The following is a 20,188-nucleotide window of genomic DNA, read 5'->3' as shown; positions in this document are numbered from 1 at the left end:
AAGTCCCATATTTGAAAATGGGAGTCTTTAAGAGGAAATTAGGTTTAGATGAGATTGTGAGAGTGGGACCCCCATGACGAGATCAGAGTCCTTCTAAGAAGGGGAAGAGAGACCAGAGCTGGCTTCCTCTCCTCCATGTGAGCACAGAGCAAGAAGGGTGCTGTCTGAAGCAAGGGAGAGGGTTCTCACCAAGAACTGAAACTGCTCACACCTTAATCTTGAACTTCCCAGCCTCCAGAACCATGAGAGCTAAATGTCTGTTGTTGAAGCCACCCAGGCTATGGTATCCTGTTACAGCAGCCTCAGTGTGGAACTGTAGGATCATAGGGTAATGCCATGTTTAACTTTCTAAGGAATTGCCAGACTGTTTTCCAATGTAGCTGTACCATTTTATATTCCCGCCAGCAGCGTGTGAGGGCTCTGCTTTTATTTTGTTTATAGCCACCCTACTGGGTGTGAAGTGCTTCCTTATTGTAATTTGGATTTGCATTTCCCTACCGGCTAATGATGTGGAACATCTTTTCATGTGATTATTTTTCACATTTATCTTTTGTGGAGAAATGTCTATTCAGATTCTTTGTCCATTTTTAAATTTGGTTATATCATTTTATTAGGGAGTTGTAAAAATTCCTTATATATTCTAGATATAAGTCCTTTCTCAGATAAAGGAACCCCAAATATGCTTCCCATTCTACAGGTTGTCTTTTCACTTTCTTAAGGACATCCTTGACATGTTTCAAATTTTTATTAAGTCCAATTTATCTATTTTTTCTTTGCTTGTGCTGTGGGTGCCAGATCTAAGAAACCACTACCTAATCTAAGATTACAAAGATTTACCTCGTGTTTTCTTCTAAGAGTTTTGTTCTTTTTAGTTTTTGTATTTAGGTCTTTGATCCATTTTAAACTAATTTTTGCATATGGTATAAAGAAGTAGGTTCAGCTTCATTCTTCTGCATGTAACTACCCAGTTATCCCAGCACAGACGGTATCTCCTCTAACCCCTCTAGAGTTATACTTTAAATTTTAAAGCTGTGTATAACAAGTAAATTATTAACATTTAAAATACACAAAGAAGTCCTAAAAAATCAATAGGAGAAAGACAAACAGCCCTACAGAAAACTAAAGAACACGAACAGGAATTTCACAGAAGGGGAGAAGTGAATTGTTATAAACATGTAAAAAGATGCTCAGTTGCATTAGCAACCAGAAAAATGCAAGATGAAACCACAAGATACCACTTTATATTCCATAAACCTCTAAAATCTGACAATAGCAAGTTATAGTGATGATGTAATACACAACTCTTCAAAATTTATTGGTGGTAATGTAATTTAAAAATCTATTTGCCATCACCTAGTTAAGTTGAAGATGCACATACTTTATAACAAGGCTATTCTACTTTTTTGTTTACCATAGTATCTCAGACCTGTCCATTAGAAGAGATATATATGAGAATGTTCACATCAGCATGATTTATTTAGAAAAAAGAAGTCCCTCAACAGGAGAATGCATTAATAAAATGTAGTAAATTTGTATAATACATATGGTACTATTTATATAAAATTTAAAATCATGTCAAAGTAAATAATATATTGCTTAATGATATATACATGGGTGGTAAAATTTTGGTAAAAACAAGATGAAAGACTGATATAAAATACAGAAGAGTTATTATGTGGCCAGGGAGGGAGCTAGGATAGAAGAGAAGCTTTAAAGGTATGGGTGCTATTGTACTTCTTAATTGAGTGTAATTACCTAGCTTGGGAATAAAACTTGTGACATTTTTATACAATTACTATTTATAGCCTATATCTATATTTAAATATTCTTCTATGCTTGAAATATCTCAAAGTTTTTTTAAATGACTTGAATTTGAAAGCCTGTCCATGAACAGTTTGCCCCAAGTACAAACTTCTTCCTGTCGTGTATTAAGGTCTCCTTTTGAGTCCAGCCCTGAAGCAACTAGAGTGGACAGGTGCTATCTTCCATGGCACTTGTCCCTTCCTTATCCCCACGGCCTCCTAATTTTCTCCTATTATTAGTTCCCTTTCTTGGGGCATTTTTTACCATCTTGGAGACAACAGTTTTTAACACTCTTCCTACATCTGACCTCACTCTCTCTCTTTTATTTTTTTTTAAATAAAAATCCGTATCTGTCCTTATTTACAAGTCCAAATGAAGATTTATTAGCACAAAATTAAGCACATGAATCCCCAAGAAATATTTATTGGGAATCACTAGACCTAAACCAGTCAGCTAGTTTTACAACTGGCTATATGGGAAGAGTAAAAGGCAGGGGTCTGACACTCAGTTAAAACATAAACTTGATAGACAAAAGAACTCTGCTCTTTATAGAAAGAGCAAAGATGATCTAGCTATAGTCATAGTAAAATTTCTGCCCCCAAAAAAGTACATTTTTTATAAAGATGTCCTATTTAAATAAGAACTCTACTAGTGTCCATTTGCATAATCTACAAATAAGTAGATTATTTAAACATAAATTTAAACATGAATCCTCTGTTTAGAAACAGTGTTACAGCTGAGTAAATTATTTATTTGCAAAAGAGAAATTCGCAGTATTCTTATATGTTAGTAAACTCTTCAATAAAAAAAAGCAAACAACAACAACAAACAAACCAAAAAAAAACCCCAAAACAAAACACAAAATAGGGGCTCCTAGGTGGCTCAGGTCATGATCTCAGGATCCTGGGATCAAGCTCCAAGTTGGGCTCCCTGCTTAGCAGGAAGCCTGCTTCTCCCTCTTCCTCGGCTATTCCCTGCTGTTTGTGTTCTTAATCTCTCTCTTCCTCATTCTCTCTCTCAAATAAATTTTAAAAACCTTTTAAAAAATTTTTAAAAATGTAAAAAACACAAAATAAATGTTTGCCACTAGCTACGCTAACTAAATGAATAGAGAGAAAGTAAGATACTGGTTTTGATAAGCAACAGCAAAAGGACATTTATTCAATACAAACCCATTAATGTGTTCCTCTCCACCATAATGGCAGACTTATCTTCAGCTCCACATGTAGCCTGCTGAGTTTTTAAGTAGGCAGACAGAGATGAGGGCAGGGCATCCTGCCAGATTAAGAAGTTCAGCAGGTAGGAAGCTGTCACACAGTCATATGGTTTAGTGCTTGAGCTGAGCTCCAATGCTGCCTGGAATAAGCCTTGCAGTTTCTCTGAATCCTGGAATAAAGAACAGACTCAGTAACTGTCACTGAAACATTTCTTTAATTTGAAGGAATTTAAAATCAGAGCCTGCCACATAACTGAAACTTGACATAAATATTAATTCAATTCCCTTTTCCCCAGAATATAGGTTAGACATTTTTATTACTGATTATTATTATTACTCAGCTCTAGTGATGAGGATCTTGAAAATAATGTAATTGGGAAATTGACACTAATAAAGCTTTTTTTTTTTAGTACCTCTTTCTCCAGCAGAAGCATACTTTTTCTTGTAGAAATTCGGCGATGACTATAATCAGAAATCTTTTTATTTCCATATAGACCAGAGGGGTTTTTTTTTGTATGCTGAAGTCTGTTTTACCTGAGCAGCATACTCCTACACTCCCCGCCAACCCCCTCCCCATTTAGCAAATTCAATGGAAAAAAAATAGAAATTCACACAAAAGTACATAAAAGTACAAATCCACAAGGCTATTCCTGGCAAAGATCCATATACATACATAGATATGGATTTGCGCTCTCTCTCTCTCTCTATATATATATATATGGCAAATAAAGTGATCATATCAGCCTCAGAAATTCTCCATCAGAGCTCCCACACCTGTATGTCATAGAAACATCCACTCACATGTCCTAAAGAAGAGAATAAAGGACAGTTCACTGTAATCTGTATGGAAAGGCACTGGGCTGAGGTCAAGAGACATGGGTCCTCAACCCAGCTCCATGGCTGGCATATTACATGTTCACTACACTGAGTCTCAGGGTTTCACTGCTCAATAGTATTAATTCTACTAGGATTACTCCATAATTGTCTAATGCAAGGGAAACAAATCATTACAAGATTAACTTTTAATTTGGCTATAGGTACACCAATATTTACTTTAATTGGAAATCTATTAATTTACAATAGATATCAAACATATTGATTCAAATACCAGTTTCTTTCAGTTTAAATTCTTTATCATTTGATAAGTTTAATTTTCTGTGACCTAAAAAACTTAGAGTGGCCAAAATACTAAAAAGAACCAATTAAGCATCTAAGCCATTATTTTTTTATAATGAACAATTAGGTCCCTGAATTGCTTAACTGACAAGTAAGAAACACAATAAATAGCCTTTGGAGTCTAAAATATCTTTGTTCCAGGGCACCTGGAACATCTGCCTTCAGTTCAGGTCATGATCCCAGGATCCTGGGATCCCAGGGTCCACTGACTCCCCAGTCAGTGGGGAGTCAGCTTCTCCCTCTCCCTCTGCTGCTCCTGTTGCTTGTGCTGTCTCACTTGCGTGCGCATGTGCTCTCTCTCTCTCTCTCTCTCAAATAAATAAATAAAATCTTAAAATAAATAAAATACCTTTGTTCTATCATCTAAAGTCAGTAAAAATATAAAGACCTTGGATATGTAGCTCTACAAGAAAAAAGGGCAACAGACAATGTGAGTAATAAAGTCATACACTACAAAAATATGCCATCAAAAAAATATATACATAGGTCCTTAGAGAAATTAGTTTGGATTCAAAAACATTTTAAAGTTATCTCAAAGGACCAACCAAGTCTTTCATATAGGTGCTATATATATACCCAACCCCCCCGCACCGACTTGAGATAGTTTCAAAATATTTGCCAGGAATGAGTCATAGGTATATATGTATGATATATAAATGACACATATATATCATACATAATAAAACGCTTCAGTGTGATGAATGGTAAGGGACAAGGAGAATGAGCAGGTGGGAGAGAAGAAAGGAAGAGAAAGCACCTCCTTTAAAAACTCCATTTGGTACAACAGTTAGAAGCCCAAGCATCAAAAGAAGCTTCTGCTTACCAAGGCACCTGAAAGATCACAAAGATAAATGGACACTGGAGAACCACTCCTAATACAGACCCAAGTTAGAAAAGATGCTCTAGGATCTTGCAATGCCATCTTGAAGCCAATGAAACAGATACCTTGTGCTCTCTGACATGAGCTCCTACAGAATCCCACTGAATCTCAGGGTGCCTGGGTGGCTCAGTGGGTTAAACATCTGCCTTTGGCTCAGGTCATGACCACAGGGTCCTAGGATCAAGCCCCGCACTAGGCTCCCTGCTCAGTGGGAACATCTTTCTCCCTCTCCCACTATCCCTTCCACTGCTCTCGTGCTCTTTCTCTGATAAATAAATAAAATCTTTAAAAAAAAAGAAGAAGAAGAAGAAGAATCCACTGTATCTACAAGCTGTCCTGCCCTACTAGAGCCTAATAGCCAGAGAACAGAGAACAGCACCAGGCCTGGTAGACGCCTTTGGCTTCTATATAGCTCTAACAGAAAGCCAGAGCAAAGCCCTAGAGCCAGTAAACCCACGGATGCTGGTGATCTCACAGCCCCAGAACACACCCCAAGGGCACAGCCAAGCACCTCGGCTGGAGTGTCCCCTGCAGACCCATCCCCATGCTGTGCCCTCACTCTCAAGCCCCCCCTTTTCTTCCCACCCCACGTTTGGCAGTGCCTGCTGTCAGGAAGAGAATGGGGGCTGGGATGGGGTAGAAGGCCGGGGGAGAAAACTGCTGTTAACCTCAAGTACTGAGTTTCAGTCTCAGTTTAGCTATTGCTTGTTGGAAGATCAGAAACACGTTCTCTGCCTCACTTACACTCAGCTTCCCAGTCAACTTAGCAAGAATGTTATCTCAAAAAACGCAAGTTACTGTAAGTGATGTGTTTTGACAGAATATTAACATGTCCACGGGAAAACGGGAACTGGGGAGACCACAGTTAACTGAAATCTACGAATACTCCTGTGAGCAAGAAAACCTACCACTTCTTACACATCCTTTTTTTACCAAAACAATAAAAGAAGCAAAACTCAAGGATCTGCAGTTCATTTTCTCTCATGGTATTTCCTTTCTTCACACCATCCATCCCTATCCTCCAACCGCTCACCCTGCAACACTAGGAGTATTAATAATAACTGAAGGATCAGAAGATGTGAGAAGGCAGACGCAAAAAGCCTGCGTAATCCACAGACTGCTTTATTTGCTGCTAAAATAAAGTCTTCAAGCATACACCACATTCACATTCACACAGGAAAGGTCCGAATACCTGAAACTGTAGAACTGTTTTTGGTAACTTCATCAGAAGATCAAATGCTAAAATCTTGACTTCTTCAAAAGTGCTGGTAAAACATTCCATTAGTGTGTGGAAGCGACTAATATCAATATCATGGCTCAGCTGATACACTGTTTGGACTTGACCTAAAAATAGAAAAAGATTTAAAAGTGAATAATAAGAGGTGGCGCCTAGCTGGCTCACTTGGTAGAGCATGGGACTCTTGATCTGAGACTCGTGAGTTTAAGACCCACATTGGGCATGCAGCCTACTTAAATAAATAATTTTTTTTTAAGTTAATAAAAGAAAAAGGAAATCAACACGTTGAAGTTATCTGACCAAATTTATAGAAAATTGGTGCAAATATTCACATTCACAGTTTACCTATAATAGCACAAAAGAATAATTTTTCCTTATTTCCTAAAATGATAAAATAAATATTAAAGTTCCCCAAATAAAAAGCACTTCTTAAAATTTTATTTAAAACCAATTCATTCTAGGAACACCTGGGTGGCTCAGTTGGTTAAGCCTCTGCCTTCAGCTTAGGCCTCCTGGGATCAAGTTCCTCATCAGGCTCCCTGAGGCTTCTCCCTCTGACTCTGCCTGTCTCTCTCTTTGTCTCTCATGAATAAATGAATTTTTTAAATCTTTAAAAATATATAAATAAACAAAACCACTTCATTCTTTTTCAAAAGGATATACTGTATATAAAAGATTCCTAAGTTAGTTTTTAAATAAATAAAAAAAAATAATAAATTTAGGAATGACTTCTAAAAAATCTTTGTAAAATGTCTTAACCTAGAATCCCAAGTCCTACCATGTCTTAGTTAAACCAACACAGAATAATTGATATGATGATGTATCCTACTAGAATTGCTAGGCATCAAAGATAGCGAAGGCGTCTTCTGGCTATTCAGGCACAAAAGCTCAATTTATCTCCAAAATGGGACAACATTAACTCTTCACCTTAGCAACATGTAGTGCTAGAAGACTGTGGAGCAACATCCTCAGAGAAAGGTGTGGTGAAAAATTATACATCAACATCCTACTCCAGGGGCGTCAAGTGGCTCAGTTGGTTAAGCATCCAAGTCCTGATTTTGGCTCAGGTCATGATCTCAGTGTCTCAAGATTCAGTACTGCACTGGGCTCCACACTCAGGGCGGAGTCTGCTTGAGGATTCACTCTCTCCGCCTGCCCCTCCCCTATGCTCTCTCTGTCTCTCTTGAATAATAAATAAATAAATCTTAAAAAAAAAATCCTACTCCAGCATCAAGAACAATGTCAATAGAAGCATTTTTGAATGTTTAAGAAATTAAGAACTATATTTCCCCAATAACTCTTCTCAAAATAAAGGTGAACTGCAGCCAACCAAGAAATGAACAGAAAAACTATCACCAAAAAATGATGGTAGTCACCAAATCCACTTAACTCTGAGATTAAGACTAAACAATTGTGGCAATAACAGGTTTCACAAAATGCAAAGAACATTAACAAGATTTAACATACTACCCACTCTGATAACACCTGAAAACATGAAGATGTTCAATATGATGCGCATTTCTTTTTTATTTATTTTTTAAAAATGATTTTATTTATTTATTTGACAGAGAGAGATCACAAGTAGGAAGAGAGAGACAAGCAGTTGGGGGAGGGAAGCAGGCTCTCTGCTGAGTGTAGAACCCGATGCAGGGCTCGATCCCAGGACCCATAACCCAAGCCGAAGGCAGAGGGTTAACCCACTGAACCACCCAGGCGCCCCCGCATTTCTTTTTTAATCTTAATTCACAAGTTAGTGCAAACCTGTGAAATTCCTAAAGCAAGTGAATGGAGTTTTTGTCATTTCATTCATGCCTCTGATTAAATTTGCTTCTTTTCCAACTCAGATGCTTTTAATTCCTTTTTCTTGCCTTGCTGCTCTGGTTGAAGTTTGCAGTACAATGGTGACACCAGTGGGCAAATGAGCATCTGTGTCTTGTTCCTGATCACAAAGGAAAGACCTTCTTTCAGTCTTTTACCACTGAGTTTCGTGTTAAGTGTGGGTTTTTCATGAATGTCCTTTAACCTACTGAGGAAGCTCCTTTCTATTCCTAGTTTCTTGAGTGTTTATTTATCATATCAGGATGCTGAATTTTGTCAACAGTTTTTCTGTATCAATTGAGATTATCATGGGATTTCCCCCCCATCATTTTAATGTGGCATATTACATCGACTATTTTTTTCTTACATTGAACCACCCCTGCATTCCTGGGATAAATTCCACTTTGGTTAGTCATGGGTATAATACTTTTAATATGGTGTTGGGTTTGGTTTGCTAGTATTCTCTTGAGAATTTTTGCATTTATGCTCATAAGGGCATAGTTTTCTTGTGGTATCTTATAGTTTTTTCTTGCGGTATCTTCTAGTTTTCTTGTGGTATCTCCATCTGGCTTTCGTACTATGGTGATGCTGGCTTCATAGAATGAGTTTGGAAATGTTCCCTCCTGTCCAATTTTTTAGAAGAGTTTGAGAAGAACTGACACTAATTTTTTAAATGTTCAGTAGAATTCACCAGTAAAGCCACTCCCTGTGGACTTTCCTTTACTGAGAGGCTTTTAATTACTGACCTGACCTCTTATTTGCTACAGATAACAAATTTTCTATTTATTAAGTCAGCAATTTGTCTGTTTCTAAGAATCTGTCCATTTCATCTAAGCTACCTAATTTATTGAAAATTATTTCTGTAAGGCCAGTACAAATGTCCCTGCTTGTATTTCTGATCTTTGTTATTTGCACCTTCTTTTGTTTTATTCTTAGTATAGCTAAAATTTTGTCAATTTTGTTGACCTTTTAAAGAAACAAATGTTTGTTTTCATTGATTCTCTATAATGTTTTCCTATTCCCCATGTTGTTTGTCTTTGTTCTAATCTTCATTTCCTTCCTTCTACTAAATTTGGGTTAGGTTTGCTCTTCTCTTTCTCATTCCTTGAGGTGTAAAGTTAGCTTATTGATTTGAGATCGTTTCTCGTTTTTGTATTTACAGCTCTAAATCTCCCTAACAGCACTGCTTTTGCTTCATCCCATAAGTTCTGATAATTATGGTCTTTTTTCCTTCCTCTCAAAGTATTTTCTAATTTCCCTTATGATTTCTTCTTTGATCCACTGGCTGTTTAGGAGCTCTGCTCAAATCTGAAATCTTCTCTGACACCATTGTATAAAACAGCTCCCCACCCTCCTAAACTCTATATTCCCCCAACTTTCCTTCCTGAAATATTTTTTCATAATACTTATCTCCATCTGATATTCTATGTGTTACTTGTGAATCTATTGTCATCTCCCTCACTAAAATATCTAAGCTCAAGAATAGGAAGCATTTTGTTTTGTACACCGCATATCCTTAGCTGTTTGACATATATAATAAGCATTAAATAAATATTTGCTGGGCAAACCCTTTTAATATAATTGTGAAATCCAATTTTTCACCACGAATACTGTGACATTTATTCTAAGTGAAAAAGGTACATGTGGCTTATTCTTCTTGAACTAGGATATACTCAAGGAAGGGCAGAAACCATTTTGACTAATCCCAAATCACAGTTCTTCAAAAAAATAATATAAAAACCCACATTCAAGTTCTTGAAGAAAGGTAAAGAATGAATTCGTGTTTTTCCACCCTGTAATTCATGGTTGTGCCTCCTTAGCCCCCTTTAAAGTTCATGGCTAAAGGGGCGCCTGGGTGGCTCAGTTGCTTAAGTGTCCAGACTCTTGATTTCAGCTCAGGTCATGATCTCAGGGTCATGAGATCCAGGCCTGCATCAGGCTCTGCTCTGGGCATGGAAGCTGCTTAAGATTCTCCCCACCCCCCTCTTCCTCTCTGCTTCTACACTTCCCACCCCTTCACCCTCTCTAGAAAGAAAGAAAGAAGGAAAGAAAGAGGAAAGATAGTTAATGGGTAAAGTATGGTTTGCTCCACTTGCATTACCTCCCAGTTGTTTAATTAACATAATTACTGTGATATCAGTCACTGCCCAATTATATGTGACTCATTCATTAGGAAGATGACTCAGGTTATTCACTTTTTAAAGTACACTTAAATATATTAAACACTCTCTCAATTAAAAAATTACCAGTGCAATTCAGGCTAGTGTTCTTTCTCAACACCTAGGTACAACCATAACTATATTAAACATACAGAAAAATTTTTGTTAAATGGGTAATCAAATCACTCTCAAGAAAAACCTTATTTTCTAAATTCGGTTGCAGTACCATTGAAATTCCCTTAACTGATAGATACCACTGTATTCATTTTCTGTCATGTTGTAACACATTACCATACACCTGGTGGCTCAAAACCACAAACATATTTTTTCACAGTACTGGAAGCCATTTTGTTTAATGTCCAATTAGTCTGATAAAAGGTGCTGGTGGGGGCATGTGTAGTCTAGAGGTTCTAAGGGAAAACTCATGCCTTGCTTTGTTCCACTTCTGGAGGCTGCCAGCATTCTATGGTTTGAAGCCATATACTCCAATACCCACATCCACTATCATAGTAACTCCTCCTATTCTGTGTGTCATATCTCCCTCTGTTCCTCTAACAACAGCTGTGGTGGCATTTAGGCCCATCCAGATAATCCAGAAATTATCTCATTTTAAGATACTTAATTTATCATATCTACAAAGGCCCCTTTTTTACGTAAGGTTCACATTCACAGGTTCTAAAGATTTAATGATATCCTTTGTGGGTTGCTTTTCAGCCTACCACTTATTATCCTAATCAGGTGATCAAATTTATCATCATGAGTAACAGGACAAACCAAACTCATGTACCTCCTGATACGATGCCCTGGGAAGAACATCACATTACCTGTGCAATATTCTTACCCAAAATGCACAACCTAAATCAATCATGAGGAAACAATAAGGCAAACCCAAATGCAGACACATTCTCCCAAAATGTTAATGTCGCAAAATAAAAAACTTTCCAGATTGAAGGAGGCTAAAGAGGCATAACAACAAAATGCACTGTGTAATCTTGGATAGTTTCCCAGATCACAGCAAAAACTTCCCTTTTCTAAAAAAAGCCACTTAACGGGATAACTGGCAAATTTTTTTATGGATTATATATTAGATAACAGCATCATGTCAACATTAAATATCCTGAACTTGATCATTGTGTCATGGCTAGAAAATAAACGAGATGGAGCTAAACCAAATACAGCAAAATATTAACAACTGATGAATCGAGGGAGCAGGTACACGGCTGTTCATGAACTATTCCTGAAACTTTGCTGTGGTTGTTTGAATCTTTCCATAATAAAAACTTGAAAAAAAAAATGGTGTCCTTCAAATGAAGCAAGGCTGTATTAGCAGCAAAATCCATCCTCCTCCCTGCCGAAAAATTATACTTTGTTGACAAATTTAAACTAAAAATAATAATACTAAATACTACTACTGCTACTAATAAAAAGAATAAGGCAACTATACTATACAGCTCCCTGGTCCTCTGGCCATTCTCTCCAATAGAACAGCTGAGCAGGATATTTTTCTATTTGACCACAGTCAAGGAAGACTGAGCACAAACAAGAAATCCACATCAAAACATACACACTCAAGTACAGAGATAAAAAGAAATATTGATTGTCAAAAAGGAAAAAAACTGACTCAGAAGGAAGCTAAATGTTCATCCTCTTGAGTGCCCCACAGGAGAAATAAAGGCTATCACTAAACCAGAATGCCTGGAAATGACATCTTCATGTTGCGTTTCTGAAACCAGATCAAGACTTAATGAAACTGACAGCATATAAGGGAAACCACATTTTAACCAAAAAGACTCACTGAGGAATGCTATACATAAAGAAACCATTATTTTGTTCTAATTTTTAAAACTTAAAGAACAGATGGTACACTATCTTCAAATAGCAACACATGAATTGGAGGTTGAGAGAAGCAACTCTTCTCATAATAAGCGTAATCCATGAAAACTGGAGTTTTGGGTTGGGAAATAAAGACCACTGAAAACAACTTCTCAGCCTTACATCCTTTACTGGCGAATTTAATTATGTCCAAGTAAGAATTACAGACTAAGCGTAAAAACCTCCCCTAAGAACCTAAACACAAGACAAAAAAAAGCTAAATCTTAAAATAAAACAAAATGTTAATAAAGCGTGTTTTGCAAGAAAAAATACTTTCCCGCAACATTATTGAAAGCTTACCTTCTGGGACAGGAAAAACTTCAGCTATTGAGCCTAAAATGGTTAAAGCTGAAAATCTAGTTGGGTAGGAAGACCCAGGAAACAGTGCTTCGAAAAGACGGTTGCAAATGGATGACATGAAATTCTAAAAGAAAAAAAAAATTACAGTAAGTATAATCTTTAACTCATAATAGGTTATTTTCAAAGAAACACCTTTAAGAGTGGGGTTCTTCTTTAATTAACAGGGAAAAGATTTTTAGTAACAATGCTATTTACTGCGCTCGACAGTTCAGATTGGTACCCTTGACTGTAAGCTATATCATGACTTCAATGAACCCCACTTTGGTAGGGTCAACAAGAAGTATAATTTCTATTGTAGTCCACACAAGAAAATCCAATACCCAGCACCCATTTTTGGTGAAAGCTAAAGCTATACAAATATTGGTTTTCTTCATAAGAGATGTTCAGGCATCAAAGTTATATATATATTTTAAAAGTTTTTAAATAACCAAAAAAAAAAAATCCAATACAAACTACTTGATAAATATGATAAGTACAATACTTGATAAATGTGGCTATAATGACATAATTCATAAATAGATCCAACTATCCCATTGTCTTCTATACTCCCCTTTGAGACACTTGCTCTGCCATTCTGTATACATACATGATAAAAAAATGGAAATTTTCAGTAAAATACAATTTTCAAAAAATGGGAAATAGTTCATCCAAGATAAAGTCTTCTTTCTCTGGTTAAAATAATAATTATTATTACTGTCTCTGTATAAGATGGAATAGAAAACCATAAAACTTAAAAGGAAGGGGTCCCTGGGTGGCTCAGTGGGTTAAAGCCTCTGCCTTCCGCTCAGGTCATGACCCCAGACTCCTGGGATCAAACCCTGCATGGGCTCCCTGCTCAGCAGGGAGCCTGCTTCCCCCTTTCTTTCTACCTGCTTCTCTGCCTACTGTGATCTCTGTCTGTCAAAAAAAAAAAAAAAAAATCTTAAAAAAAAAATATTAAAAGGAAAAGCCGTGATTCTCAAGCATCTCACATATACCACTATGCCCTAACAATGTATATTTGTAACTGAGAAGCACATAAGCAGTTCTAGTCCCAACTGATTCCAGAAAAGATCTCAGCATTCATTTCTTTGGTCAATGATGTACAATCTGGGGATTTATCCTATAGGCCCTTGCAAGACCTAAGTAAGAGTTTGCTAGTTTTTAAAATCTACTGGGTTTCAAGGGAACAAAGTAGTTATTGAAAATATCCTGGGGAAAAAAAAAGAAAAAAGAAAAGAAAATATCCTGGAGCGCCTGGGTGGCTCAGTGGGTTAAGCCTCTGCCTTCGGCTCAGGTCATGATCCTAGGGTCCTGGGATCAAGCCCTGCATCAGGCTCTCTGCTCAGCAGGGAGGCTGCTTCCCCTTCTCTCTCTGCCTGCCTCTCTGCCTACTTGTGATCTCTTTCTCTGTGTCAAATAAATAAATAAAATCTTAAAAAAAGAAAGAAAGAAAGAAAATATCCTAAGCTCATTTTAATTATAAATGAGTAGTACAGTATTCATGTTAAAGGGTAATAAGTTCATCAGATAGGAATAATCTTAACTGTAGTACCATTTATATTTTTAAAAATAGATTCTTTCCTTCCACCACACTATAACCATAGTGGAGGCATGACCACCGTTTATATATTTATATCCCTAGTTCTAAGCATATTGTCCTAAACATATAGAACAGCCTTGATATATGCTCTTGTCACTTTTAACAGCCTCCAAATACCTTAGCCTAGCACTCAAAAATCTCTTTAGGTTATGCAGGCATCTTCCCTACTTGCCTTTAAGGTTTCTTGCCATGTTATATAGCTAAAGCTATTGAAAAGCGACATTAAAATTGTTAAAGGTGATAGATTTCAAATTGCAAATACCCATACAATGCTAAATTCTGCTACACTGTCAAACACAAGAGATGAAACAATTAGGCTATTAGAGAGGGAAACCAACTGCAGCTATGAAATTGGTTTGTACTTCCAGCTTTGTCACTTGTTAGTTGTGTAACTACAAAATGAAATTCCTGAACCTCCACAGCAGCTTCCTCATAGATAAAAATAAAAATAGTTTACTTGTATTCCTAAGGAAACAAAGAAACTTTATTTATTTGTACATATACACATGTGTTAGTTAAGCTCTGTTTTGATTATTAGAGCAAACAACAAAAAACATCCTATACCCAGCCCCAACTTCATTTTCGAACTCATCTCCTGTTCCGTCTCTTTTGTTGCTCCAAGCATCTTACATGTCATTCATTCCCAAGAGTGTATTCACCAGTCCCCAAATTCTCCCTGTACTTTCTTACCTCCAAGCTTTCAATTAAGCAGGTGCTAGGGGGAAAACTATTCAGATTTTTAGAAGCGAGAGCAGATGTGCATGGGGGTCTGGCTCTAACACTTAGTAACTGAGGGACCTTGGGCAGGTTATTCAACTTCTCCAAGGTTCTGTTTTTCATTTTCTTTTCAATTATGCTCTATGCCCAATCTGGGGCTCAAACTCATAACCCAGAGATAAAGAGTTGCACGCTCTACTGACTGAGCCAGCCAGGCACCCAAGTTTTCGCATTTGTTAAGGGAGGATAATAATGCCTATCTCACAGCTTTGTTATTAAATGAGAATGTGGGTACAAAGCATTTTGTAAACTTATAAGTTTTTAAGTTCATAATATTAGTTATTTAGGCATGAAATAATCGCCTTTAGGCATGAAATAATCGCCTTCCCTAGACTAGAAGACATCTTTTCCAACTAACAGCCTCCTCTTCTCTCCAGATGTATGTAATTTATTGATTGGCAAAGCCTACCATACACCATGCGTGACACCCGCTATTATAAAGACAATGATAAGTAATTTAGGGCCAAAGTCACAATCTCCGAAAGCCACAGATGACTATAATTGGGAGGAAATATCAGAACCATGAGAATGACTCAGATTACGACGCTGAAGGGCTAAGTTTCCAAAAACACATATATTTACAAGGTCAAACTATGAAACCATGCATATGTGAAAATTCAGAATGTCAATCCACAACTGTACAGGTTTTGTGTTTTAAGTACTTAACTCAGTTTTCACAAATGTCACTTTATCCCTTGAAAAAGAAGCAAAAGAGCTGTGTTTTCTTAGAACATCTAGCAATGATAAGAAAGGCTGAAAATAACCTGTCCACACACAAAGCAAGTGCTCAGAATACACTCTAGTCACTTTTAATGACTCCCAGCATTAGGGTGGGAGGCTTTTTAGGGTGATTTCGAATTTACAAAGAGCTTTCTTATTTAATCCTCAAAGCCAGCCTTCTCAGAGAGGTTACTCAGCCCACTTACAGTCAAACAGACTCATCAAGTAAGCCAACTAATCAGCGGCAGAAATGGGACTAAGCACATGTCCTTAAAGTTTAGGTTGTCACTGTCCCATCTTACTCTTGGGATTTTACAAAGATGAAGCTCACATCAGCCTTGGTAAAGCAACATTCCTCTTTAGATGACTTTTTATTTTTCAAATATAAAATGGAAAGCTAAGGGCCATCCATACTAATCCTTAGAGTAGATAGTGAGTGTATCATGGCTCCAATGTATCATTAATTTACTGTAATTGTTTTCCTATATGCAATACAATCGATGAGCTCTGTCCTCTATCTAGGTCTTAAAGACAGGAGGATTCCTGCTTCTGAGAGGCTAGATCTGAAGTAAGAAACCAGTAATAAACTCATTCTGTTCTGATGGACAGACATATAAGGTTGTCAAGCTGAGACCTGGCCCAGACTAGAGCTGCTGTATCTGGGGTTCCATCCATATCATTAACACAGGGCCCCAAAACCTAGCCCTACCCTTCATGCTCCCTCCCAAATGGGATGGAACACTGACCAGGAGGCACCAATATCAAGCCACTGTAAGTCATATTAGTCTAAAGGGGAAGCAGGCCCAGATACAGCAATCTTCTACCCTGGGATCGGGTGGAGGAGTTCGGGGCCAGCAATTAGTTTTTTGTTGAAGTACCACATTCACATGGCCCACATTAAGCTGTAAAGGATTGAGGTTAACCCATTACTGTTACTCTGTAACAGGCCTCAAGTCTATCACGGGTTCCATGACCCAGGGTACCTCAAGAGAAAAAGCACCAGAAGGAATATGTAAAACCAGCTTGAAGGAAAGAAACACAGAAACACCATTCACCATGAGACTTCCATGTACTTCCTTTTAATGTTTATTCATAATTATTCTATGTTTCTTAAATACCCGTATGTTTAGAAATAGATCACCTACCTTATATTGCTGTAAAGAAACAGAAGGGGGCTGTGTGGTTAACTCATTCTCTGGTTCATGTTTGGATCTACTTTGCTCCAGTTTATAAAGCACCTGAGAACTTTCCTGTATCCTACAGAACAACTTTTAAGAAAAAGAAAAATGAAGCATATATAATCCACATTAATCTTAAATATCAGTCAAAAAAAGGCAAAGGACAAATTTTCTAAATTCTTTAGACTAAAACTTCAAGAGAGGGGAATACTGGTTTCTAACTCTTAATTAAATTCATAGAGTTTCCTTCTGACAGAAAATTAACATATATTTTAAAAACCAAAATCAAAATACTACTGCAAACCAGAATACACAGTCATTAAATCCCCCATAGTTTTATTTCCTTTAGGTTGACATGAAACTAAAGATATACTCACTTATGTACTCTCCCAATTGTTCATCCCATAAATGAGGCATGTAATTAAGTTGAGTTGAATTAGTCAACAATGACCATTTCATGAGGCCCTTAAAATGATAAAATTACAAGGGCATCTTTCTTCTTTTCACCAAATTTTCCTAAAATACCTTTCATCCAGAAAGATCCATCACATTTTTTTTCTTTCCAAAAAAAAGAGCTCAAGTTGACTTATTTTGCACCAAAATGAAAGGACTTTACACCTTGGATTTGAATCTCAAACGTAAACTCTGTGGAATCACAGAATGAATGGTCCACAGATAGGCCATGAAGGGATGTTCACAGGCAGTCCAATCACATGACCATTATTCTCGCACTCTCCCAAAATCCGAGCTCTTTTCAAACATGATTTGCAGAACAGGGTTCACCACTTTCTTATAGTCTCTGATGAGAAACTCTACCTTTTTTTCTTAAAGATTTTATTTATTTATTTGACAGAGAGAGAGATCACAAATAGGCAGAGAGGCAGGCAGAGAGAGGGGGAAGCAGGCTCACTGCTGAGCAGAGAGCCCAATGCGGGGCTTGATCCCAGGATCCTGAGATCATGACCTGAGCCGAAGGCAGAGGCTTAACCCACTGAGCCACCAGGCGCCCCGAAACTCTACCTTTTTAAGAAGAGAACAAATTTGCTGCCGCACTCCTGGAGACTGACTGTTAAGATTGTATGTGATAAAGAATTCAATCCACTCCATTTCTTCCGTGGACACCATTTCTGTGCTTCTATTACTTTCACAAAGCAAGCCTAATGTATCTATCCGTACCTAAAACAAATGAGAAGCAATAAAATGTTAATTTTTCAGTGAAATAAGCAAATTGTAGACTACCTGACATGTTTGCTTACATAAGCTACCAAGAGGGGCGGGAACCAGTAAACCTCAGTTTACCCATGTATACTCCAGAAAGGTTCCCTCATCCCAAAGATCCTGGGGCTGTAACTCATATAAAATTATTTTATTAAATGTGTCAATTGGTATTTGTAAGTCAACAATCTTAAAGATTCTTATTCCATGGTAATGTTCAACTTCATTTTTTTTTCTCTACTTTACCCCAGGACCTCATCACCTCACTCTTGGGTTACCATCAGGGACATCTAACAAGGCTTCTGGTTTCTTTTTGCTCTCTCACTGGAAATTCATCTCTGCTGCCATTAATTCTACTTCCTTGGTAAAGGCAGAATGGCTCTGGTTCCCAGTTACCAACTGAATGAAATCTTAAGTCTTCAACCTCGCATTGGAGGCCTCTAAAAAATGGACCAAACCCTCTAATCCTGCCAAACATCCTGACTCATCCTCCAGAACTTGTTTTGGGTTCTTCCATTTTAGTATTTATTATGTGGGGTTTTTTAAAATCATTTTGTTTACTTTTTCTTCATCATGGTAAGTGTACTCTTAAATTCCCACCCCCTATTTCCCCCATCCCCCCAACAACCTCCCCTCTGGTAACTATCTGTTTGTTCTCTATAGTTAAGGGTCTGTTTCTTTATGTCTTTCTTTTTTCCTTTGTTCATTTGTTTTGTTTCCTAAATTCCACAGGAGTGAGATCACATGGTATATGTCTTCCTCTGACTTATTTCACTTAGTTATATCCATGTTATTGCAAATGGCCAAGATTTCATTCTTTTTTGTAGCTGAGTAATATTCCATTGTATGTATGTGCCTGTATACATATTTAATCGCCTCTTCTTTATCCATTCATGTATCCATGGACACTACAGCAGTTTCCATAGTTTAGCTATTATAAATAATATTGTATGTATCCCTTTGAATTAGCGTTTTTAGATTTTGGGGGGTAAAAACACAGTAGTGTAATTACTGGACCACCGGGGTAGTTCTATTTCTAATTTTTTGAGGAATCTCCATACTGTTTTCCACAGTGGCTAAAGTAGTTTGCATTCCTACCAATAGTTCACAAGGGCTCCTTTTTCTCCACATCCTTGACAACACTTGTTGTTTCTTATGGTATTGACTTTAGCCATTCTGATAGGCATGAGGTGTTACCCCACTGTAGTTCTGATTTACAGTTCCCTGATGATGTTGAGCATCTTTTCATGCATCTGTTGCCATCTAACTGTGTTCCTTAGAGAAATGTCTGTTCATATCCTCTGCCTATTTTTAAATTGGATTATTTATTCTTTGTGTATTAAGTTGTATCGGTTCTTTATATATTTTGGATACTAACCCTTTATTGGATATGTCATTTGCAAATATCTTCTCCCATTCAGTAGGCTGCCTTTTAGTTTTCTTATTTCCTTTGCTATGCAGAAGCTTTTTAATTTTATGTAGTCCCAATAGTTTATTTTTGCTTTTGTTTCCCTTGCCTCAGGAGACAGATCTAGAAAAATGCTGCTACAGCTAATGTCAGAGAGATTACTGCCAGTGCTCTCTTCAAGGATTTTTATGGTTTTAGGTCTCACATTTAGGTCCTTAATCCATTTGGGGTTTATTTTTGTGTATAGTGAAAGAAAGTGGTCCAGTTTCATTCTTTTGCATGTGGCTGTCCAGTTTTCCCAGCACCATATTTTTCCTATTGTATATTCATCCCTCCTTTGTCAAAGATTAATTGACCATATAATTGTGGGTTTATTTCTGGGTTTTCTGTTCTAGTCCATTAATCTCTGTGTCTGTTTTTATACCAGCACCATACTGTTTTAATTACTACTACTCTTTAATATAACTTGAAATGTAGAATTGTGATACCTCCTGTTTTATTTTTCTTTCTCCAGATTGCTTTGGCTAGGGTTGCCTGGGTGACTCAGTTGGTTAAGCATCTGCTTCAGCTTAGGTCACGATCCCAGAGTCCTGGGATCAAGCCCGGCATCAGGCTCCCTGCTCAGTAGGGAGTCTGCTTCTCCCTCTGCAACTCCCATACCCTCGCCCCTATTCATGCTTGTGCACTCTGTCTCTTGCTCTCCCTCTCCCTGAAATAAATACTTAAAAAAAAAAAAAAAAAAAGATTATTTTGGCTATTTGCGATCTTTCGTAGGGTTCCATACAAA

The 20,188-nt window shown here is 37.3% G+C and overlaps 1 protein-coding gene and 1 long non-coding RNA gene across 8 annotated transcripts in view; one reads left to right on the top strand and one right to left on the bottom strand.

Annotated features, from left to right (window-relative positions):
* The window catches only part of THADA (THADA armadillo repeat containing), a 329,048-nt gene that overhangs the window by 286,990 nt on the left and 21,870 nt on the right, over positions 1–20,188 (bottom strand). For all 7 annotated transcript variants that reach the window (XR_004287706.1, XM_032351902.1, XM_032351903.1 and 4 more), the window contains 5 exons: positions 17,799–17,954; positions 16,746–16,868; positions 12,462–12,585; positions 6,268–6,419; positions 2,976–3,189 (listed from right to left, as the gene is read on the bottom strand). Coding sequence is in view for 6 of the 7 variants with exons in the window: in XM_032351902.1 (XP_032207793.1) it covers positions 2,976–3,189; positions 6,268–6,419; positions 12,462–12,585; positions 16,746–16,868; positions 17,799–17,954 (769 nt within the window). In the remaining variant the exon portion in view is untranslated. The remainder of the gene's footprint in view (positions 1–2,975; positions 3,190–6,267; positions 6,420–12,461; positions 12,586–16,745; positions 16,869–17,798; positions 17,955–20,188) is intronic.
* On the top strand, positions 329–18,672 carry LOC116595496. The gene is made up of 3 exons (XR_004287711.1): positions 329–409; positions 4,796–4,798; positions 18,657–18,672. It is a non-coding gene; the product is annotated as an uncharacterized LOC116595496 (long non-coding RNA).

This window comes from Mustela erminea, chromosome 7 (genome assembly GCF_009829155.1).
Source record: "Mustela erminea isolate mMusErm1 chromosome 7, mMusErm1.Pri, whole genome shotgun sequence".
Classification (NCBI taxonomy): Eukaryota; Metazoa; Chordata; class Mammalia; order Carnivora; family Mustelidae; genus Mustela; species Mustela erminea.
This window is presented reverse-complemented; position numbering and strand designations above follow the sequence as displayed.